This window comes from Cryptomeria japonica, chromosome 1 (assembly GCF_030272615.1).
Source record: "Cryptomeria japonica chromosome 1, Sugi_1.0, whole genome shotgun sequence".
Classification (NCBI taxonomy): Eukaryota; Viridiplantae; Streptophyta; class Pinopsida; order Cupressales; family Cupressaceae; genus Cryptomeria; species Cryptomeria japonica.
Window position 1 is genome coordinate 637134350 of NC_081405.1, and position 8832 is coordinate 637143181.

Genomic DNA, 8832 nt, shown 5'->3' on the forward strand with positions numbered 1-8832 from the left:
TGCCGTGTATAGCATTATTGTCTTTGCTTTTGATAATGATAGTTTCATCTCTTCATGCACATCAAATTAATCTTAATGGTCTTAAATATATAATTCAAGTGCTTGGTGTCATTCTTAATATATTTCTTGTTTTTCTCAGAATCAAAAGAAGCGTGTTGCTGAAGAAACTGCTCATGCAAGGAAAAGAGGACTAGGCGTAAGATTGCTTCCAGAGTCCAAGCAAGATGCAGATATGGCTGCAAATATAAGATTTGCCCCAAAATTTGATGTGAATCGGAAGAACAAGAGGGCTGCTATTTATTCGTCTTCAATATTCTCCAATTCCTCTGCATCAAAGGCCACAGACAAGCGACTTGATCTTATTGCAAAGAGGAGAAAAATTGATGCAGTAGGGGCTCATTCTTCTCTCTGTGGAAAGTTTAAGCCATCTTCAGTGTCTCAAACAACTTCTGGTTCTCTTTCTGGTCCAAGGGGGTCTTTAGTAGTAGTAAAGCGCAGATGATTGGATGGGCATAGATAGCATTGTCTTAAGTATAAAGAATCCCTTTAGATGTAATGTGAATGTGAATGTCATAGTTATTGAGAGGCTGTCTCAAGCAAGTGTGAATGTAGTGTGATCCTTATTGTGTTCATATTTAGCAAGTTCATCATTTCATTCTAACTTTTAAAAAATGTCAATTTCAATTGAGGCTTCCAGATACCAGAAGAAGTTTCATTGACTCAAGTTTTTGTTTTGCTTTAGGGTATTGTTACTAAGAGGTGACCATTGATTTTCTACTACAACGGTAGATGCCACTTCTTACCTCTTCAGATATCTGTATTTCAGTCCTTGTAATTTAACAACCTTGGTTTGGCATAGAAGCAGTTGAAGTAGAGCTTATTGACTCTTTTGGTGCGTGGATCTCCTAGACAAAATACAGTAGGATATTGCATTCTATCATTGTCATTCATAATTTCTTGTTGTCTTGTATGTGCTTTTTGTTTGACCCAGTGATGCAACGAAGATCCAATTTTATGTGTTTCATTACCAATCACACTAAGTAGAGCTATTCATGTCACCATGGGTGATGAATTAACAATCAAGAAATTATTAGAATGCCTACTCTGCCTGAACAATTGCTGGTAGAACCGGGGTTGATTTCTTTTCCTCTTTTGTTGATTGCTGAATATATAGTACTAGTTTGTTTTGTAAACAATGGCTAGTTGTTCCGTAGTTAAAATAGAAATGCTTTTATATGATGTTGACAATTCACTAAAATGGCCCCCACAGATAATATTGGTGGTTTAACACTTGGAAACTCGTTTCCTCAAGATAATGGATGGAAAGTTGACCACATAATGATAGCTAATGTGACTAGATGCTTAGAAAAAAATGATCAAATGACACTCAACTGATTAGTAGCTTATAAACAACAATCATTATTGATACAAGTGAATGGAAAAAAAAGCCGTGCAAGAATGGCAAAGAATGAAACATTTGCATGTGAGGACGGCAGATAGCAATAAAAAATTACTGCACTTTTTCACAATTTTCAGTAGTCTCTCCAATTGTAAGTGGTGGGTCTTTTGAATTGATGATCGACGCATTGTTAGAATGTACCTTGAATATGGTACAGGTATAATTCCATTAAGTACGGTAAATTAGAGTTTTTTGCTAGGTTCTTATGGTTGGACGTTACAAGCAAATTGAACTCAATATTGACAAAGATGATTGCAGATTGTAGACTGTTGATAACGTTGATCAAAGTTTAATGCTTGAAACTGCCTTAACAACGTAATTATATTATCGATTTAAAATTAAAAAAATGGATCCAGTCTTGGTGACAGGAGCCAATTACCATTTAAAATCTATGTATAGCTTCAATAATGGCAACGAATCTAATTAATGATTTGGGCTTTTCAATCTAAATTTCGATGATTCGTTGCAAGCACAGAAAGTTGGACATTGTCAATGATCATGTACCTGTTGAGGATGTTCTCTTATTCAATTTCTCTATTGATTTCTTTGTATGTGTAAAATGTTTGAGAGCATTCAACAGCCTAATCTTGATTGTTCAATAGATATTATCAATCATGGTTATCATCTTGATTTCAAACTTTAAAGACGGGAATTAAGGCGCTATATTAGTTTTAACGTTGAATATTTTTTTATTTTTAAAAATTTATGTTAACAATTAGATGATGTCTTGTCGATCTTGTGATACACGAGTTTAAGTCAACAATTGACTTAATTAATTTTTTTTGCCAATGCCTAAATCTCTATACTATGTGTTAAACAAGGGTGAGATCTCTCTCACATGCTTAGTTTCTATATAGAAAATTATAAATATTAAGGGGTACATGGACGCTAACATAGATGGACTCATTTCCATTCATCTCTTATTAGTTGAGAATGTTGCTAGCCTTTTTCAAACTCTCGATCATTTTCATAAACAATTCGTTTTTGAGTTTTACACTTATAAATACTTAGTCACTGACTTTCGTTCTCATTTAATTGGAATCATGATGCCAAAAATACAATCACTAATATTTTGAAATGGCATACATTGGGATTGGAATGGATTTTTAAAAAATTGAACACTTCATTCATTTCAAAATTATTATAAAAAACTATTATGATTAGGATTCCAAAATCTCAGTCGAAACTTAGAATAGAATTATGCAAGTTTTTAAATGATATATAATTTAAAATTTTAAAATAAATCATTCTATTTCATATTTTCTTCATGGAAAGTGCTTCCGATAGTCATTTTTCTTATAAGATATAATGTTTAATTTGGATTTTTTTAATAATTTTATTTATATTAACTATAAAAAGTATAAAAATACACTATCATAAAATAAAGGTGGGTGGAGGAAGAGTAAATGGATCTTAAATGGATCTTAAATTCAATACTAGATATTTATAAGCATATAAATGTTTGATTTGATATATTAACTACAAAATGTTCTAAAAATACACTATTATAAAAAAGGTAGGTAGAGAAAGTCACACCTTAGGATTGTGCAAGGTAGAGATTTAAACAACATATCAAAAGAGAAAAAATACAAAGTAGCAATATTTATTGATCTAGTCATAGGAGGTAGGTCACGATCATTTGACTTTTATATTATTGGATTATCTTGACCATTTGTTATAAACTCCTAACTTGTAAGAGCACTATGAGTAGCTAGTTTATCATGAACTTCCTCAAGAGGCATAAATGGCCAATGCAAGATGAAATTTTCCATTGTTTGGCCAACCACAAACACCTTTATCATGGAACTAAGAGGAGGCCAAAAGCTAATAAGAAGTTGGAGACCATCCATGCGTATTGTGATCACTAACTTTGTATCGAGTAGCCTGAGAATCATGCTTGTAGGCATCATGAATTCTACCATGTTGATACCTTCTGAAGAGGATTAGGCCTTGTTGGAAGAAGGGATTGGTAGAACTCTTCCAACCATACATAGTGCATTAAATTAGTGGTCAATAAGCACTTGTAGGTGGGTCAATTTAGGTGTAAATTTATTAAATTGCACTTGTATTTGCATTAATTTCTTTGAACAAATAATAGATTGAGTACATGGAGACATTACCATGCACAAAAATAGTCAAAAAGAGAATATTTTTTCAAATGCTAAATACAATTTCCTCTTTGAAAGCATGCCATATCTTGGTAAACTTAAAATGAATTTTGGGCCAATCTCTTAAAAGTATCATGTTCCAAGAAAAAGGCTTGCAAAAGTTATGAATCAACTCCATGTTGTTTGTGGTTCTAAGAAAAAACAAAAAAATGCTTAATAATTTCTTGACACGCACAAAAAATACAACAAAGATTGATCTCCCAAATTAATCAATTTGGAACTAATAGGAATACCTTGATATGAATGCACAAGGAAAAAATAGCAAGCTTTAACTCAATGAGAGCCAACCAAATAGTTTGCTATCTATGTTCCCATGATCTAATGGAAGGTTGAAGAGCCCATATATCATTAATATTTTTCACCACATGAAAGTATGGTGAGAGCCAAGATACCCTTTGAAAGGTTTGTAATTATTAAATGATATATCAAGATACCATTTCTAGTCTTTCTTCCACTATGAATTGAAATTGCTTCCTCCAGATTTATGTACCATCTCAATAGGGAAAGAGTTGATAATAGTCTGGAAGGATTCAAAATCTAAATTGGTGTTTGTATTTGACTTTGATTTTAGGCCAGGAAAGAAGATTCCTAGTGGTCTTTAAAAAAAGATTTGAAAGGGTCTTAATGGCTCTATTAATTTTTCATAGCATATAACGAAGGAACCTTTAGAAGAGGTCTATCCTAGTAAGTCATCATATGAGAATAGGAAATAGGTTGGTCATTAATAAATAACCTAATATGGAAATCATTTCCATTCTAAATAAGTTATGTCTTAGTACCTTTCCAACCTTTCTACATGTTTTCACACCAAGAATACCCTAGATTTATACATGCCTTTTTATGATTAAAGTCGAATGGATACCAAGGTCAAACATGCCCTTATGAATAAAATTGAATGGAGACCAAAGTCTCTCTAGGCTTTATGCCCAAGAGAGTGTCAAATCAAATTTATAAGCTTAATTACCCTCCAAGTTTCTAATTATCCATTTAGCATATAAGACTATACCTTGTTATATGCTAATAAAATCTATTAAATAGCAAAACTAAATCTTACACATCTTTGAAGTTAAAATAAAAATTATATCACAACGAAATTTGTTAAAAGTTGTAATAGTACAAGATTGTATAATTCTTAGTTTCATAAATCAAATTTGTTTTTCCAACATTATGAGCTTAAATGAACATATTAGAACTCAAGCCAATAATTATGAATATCTTTGGAATATAAAATTTGTGATACTTATGAAGTCAAAGATGAATAAAATACTATTTCCTTTCAACCTCTTTACCCTTGAATAAAGTTAGAATCAACTAAACCCAATAACACAATTTAACTAGACTTTATATTGACTATGGTTTCTTGTATATTTTCTTGAGAGTTCATAAACCTATCTTATACTCATATATGTATTTAACTTATCGTTTTGAAATTTTTTATATTTGTAGATTTTAAGTCTAACTATTGTTGCTCCCTTTCCAATCGTTCAATCAAAAATAAAATAGACTAGAAGAAAAATATAAAACACATCTAAAAAAAAGTCTATTAGTGGAAGAATTTAATTTCCTTTACTATCACTTAAATATATAAATTTTTTTTATCCCAAGCCTAAGGATATATCTTGTTATACTTCCTTAAGAGCTACACTAATGTTCTATTATTTGTTGTGGTTTGTATATTTATTTGTGAAAGAAAAGAAGTAATATTTTCAATTTTGTATCAAATTTTCTCCACAATGTAGAACAAAAATTGCTCAAAAATCTCGATTCTTTATATGAAAGGATAAAATTAGGAAAACCAATTTGAACCTGAGCATTGATAGGTAAATTAGTTGCATCTTTATCCTTAAAAGTGTTCTTGTGTGGATTGAGAACACATATCTTACTAAAGTAGTCTACAAAAATTACACCCTTTATTTTTAAAAAGAAATCCTCCCATAAAATACATGAGATCCTTTCCATGATCTAGAAAGGAACTAATAGTGACATATATAATACCAAATTTCTAGTACCAAGTCAAATTGTGCTATAGAAAACATCCCCCTTAAGAGTTTTGCAACATTATTTTGCACTTTTAGCAAAAGACACAACTCTTTTAATTTTCCAAGTCTTCATGTGTAATGAAATGACTTGCAGAATAGAAATATAATAATAAATATACTAGACATGCTTGATTATCATAGACCACTTTAAGGGGGAAATCTCTAAAAGTCCTCAATAAGAACATAATTCACAATATTATTCTTAACTACTACTAACCACCTCCTACAAATAGGCACCATTAGGTAATTATGGTAATCCCAATGAAGTCGACTTAGCATACCAAACATATAAATAATGACTCATAATAGGCTCAATTAAGGATCATGCAACTCATAATAGGTTATCACATATCCCATTACATTCTATATGATAAGGGTGTAACATGCCTGTCCCCTTCAAACCAATAGTTCCCTCATGTTAACGATCCATGAATGCTTCTACAAGAATGCTTCACTTTCTCATGTTGCATCTTTTCTAGTCAAATTATTCAACTTGATTGGATACTCAATAATATCCATTGCACATTATGTTGAAATAATCAAGAACCCATAGTGAAGCTGTGCACACTTCAAAGGATCAACCAAGAAACATGCCTTCCACAAGAGAATGTTCAAACATGAGCTTGGATAAACAAGAGATTGAATCGATACAAAAGATGGTTCAATTGATATGATACAATGTACATATGAGCCTTTCTTATATAGGCAAGAGGATGAGGTAGGAATGCACAAAATATGGACATGTGTCTTATTCCTATGTGACATGACAACTACCTTGTTACAAACATTAAATGCATGATGCATAACAATAAACACCTAAAGAAAATATTAAATAATGAGAACTGACTCATATCTTCTAAAATGCCACCTAGGATAACTAGCATGATCCTATGAATATTAGTAAATGATAAATTACATAGAAATTTTATGATAACTAACTTATGCCAACTAAGATGAAGTAAGCATAACATGAAAGTGATATTTAATGACAACTAATTGTCATATATGCCTAAGTAAACTTAATATATGGATAGGTTCCAACTAAGAACTAGTTAGGATAAAACTATATTTACACCAAGACACCCCCTTAGGTGCAACTTAGGAAGTGAAATTATTATGAAAATGATTCAATACTAATATGAAAATGCAATGGATCCTGAAAACTAGGCTATGTTAGGTACCCATGCAAAAATAATCATACAACTAATCTCTCACAAACAAATAAGAGGAGAAAACCTCGTGGGACAAAAATCCTCTCCAAAAAAGAGATGCAAATCATGTACAAGTGAAAGACGAAGTGATGTATGGAGGTATCAACATCAATACCCCCCCAAGAACTACATACATCACAGGGATCCAATAAATTTCCTCTCCATAGGAGGGAAAGAGAGAGACTATGTAACCCGCTTGTAATGAATTATTGCCCGCAAGAATGGTAAGGGTATGAAGACAAAAGAAGATCCAATGTTTACAAATAGATTGTCTCCCCTTATGAAGAAATAAAACATGTGTAGATGTAGGTATGCTTTTGATTTAGGATATTCTTTGAAATATGGAAGCATTAAGAATGATGATGATGCCTCTAAGAATGGCTCATGTGCCTCCTTGTCCAAGTGATATGATGATGCTATAATCTAATCAAGTACATGCCCAATCAAAGAAGAAGGTGACACACTAGAACTATGTGGAAACAGATGTAGAATAGATTCCAAAGACAAATATAATGTGAAAAAAGGAATGCAATGGTTTCCATTAAGGAGGAGAGACAACCCCTCAAATGTATCCACCAAATCTGAAGTAGAATGACAAACCAAGTATGAGAGATCAAGTAGGAATCCATCTTGCAACCACAAATTTGAAATACTAAATATGTTTTCCAAATATGAAAGACAATTATGGTGTTGTTCACAAGGAATGATGGAAGTCTCAAATTACTCTAACTAATAAGTCCATAGAAATGAAGGTGGATCAACCATCTTTGAAAATAATTAGGAACCTCTGAAGCAATTGTAACCTTATATGAAGTCTCAAAATACTCCAAAGTATCAAATTTCCTTATAGTATCATAATCATAGCTTATCCTCTCTGAGAAATGAAGAGGCACATTGCAATTTGAAATAGAATTAGGATATCCATATGAATTCCATCGTTTAGTCCAAAGAGAACGAGGACATTCAAAATCAACAATAGACTAAAAAATGTCATCATTTACATGCATAGTAATAACTCCTAGGACATGATCCCTCTTGCAATTCTAATAAAATCACTAACTAGGTGTGCAAGGTAGAGGAACAAGATCATACAATTAGAGAAATAAATGAAGCCATCTAAGATGAGTGATAATGCCATCTCTCCATTGTTTGTAGTCTCCCCTCTTCAAGATGATCAAAGAAGGATGAAGCGAAAAACCAATTATAGACTATATCAATTATTCAAAATCCTCAAAATAGAACCAACACATGATTATAGAAACCTCCAAATATGGTAAGCAATTGAAAATGAAGCCCCCCACATGTTGTACCTCTCCAAGAAGTAGGATATCCAATCTATCAAGTAAATACCTCAAAATGCAAAAAATCAATAGATAGCACCTTTCCAATGCCTCAAGAATGACGAAAACCAGAGCTCATGGCAAAAAGTTATGGGCTCGGGAATCCAAATAGAAGGGTTTATTTTAAGTTGTAAAAAAAGTTGATAAACAATGAAATCAAGTGGATTGACCTACACCACTACATAGTTGGTAGAAATAGATTTCCAAAGATATATGAAACTCTAAATTCTAACTCTGTACACCCATGTTATGCTCCATGGAAAAAAATTCCTATATGGAGCCCATTGAAAAAAAGGGAGCTGAATTAAGCCTTAGGTGGATTGATCCCTGGTCGTTGATGTGACCAACCTTCTTGAAAAGGCAAAAATAAAAATTTCTGTTCTAGCAATAACTCAATACTCCAATATGGGGAAGAGTTTACAAGGCCATAACTTTGATACCATGTTGGAATAATCAAGAACCCATAACAAAGTTGTGCCCACTTTCAAAAGATCAACCAAGAAACTTGCATTCCATAAGAGAATGTTCAAACATGATCTTGTATGAACATGAGATTGAATCGATATGAAAGATGATTCAATTGATATGATAAAATTCACAAATGAGCCTTCCTTA

At 32.1% G+C, this 8832-nt stretch overlaps 1 protein-coding gene across 1 annotated transcript in view; it reads left to right on the forward strand.

Annotated features, from left to right (window-relative positions):
* The window catches only part of LOC131042479 (uncharacterized), a 34561-nt gene extending 33674 nt beyond the window's left edge, over nucleotides 1-887 (forward strand). Inside the window, exon 7 of the mRNA XM_057975779.2 lies at nucleotides 140-887. Within this exon, the coding sequence (XP_057831762.2) occupies nucleotides 140-502 (363 nt within the window). The 3' untranslated portion in view covers nucleotides 503-887. The remainder of the gene's footprint in view (nucleotides 1-139) is intronic.
* Nucleotides 888-8832: the final 7945 nt, after the last annotated feature.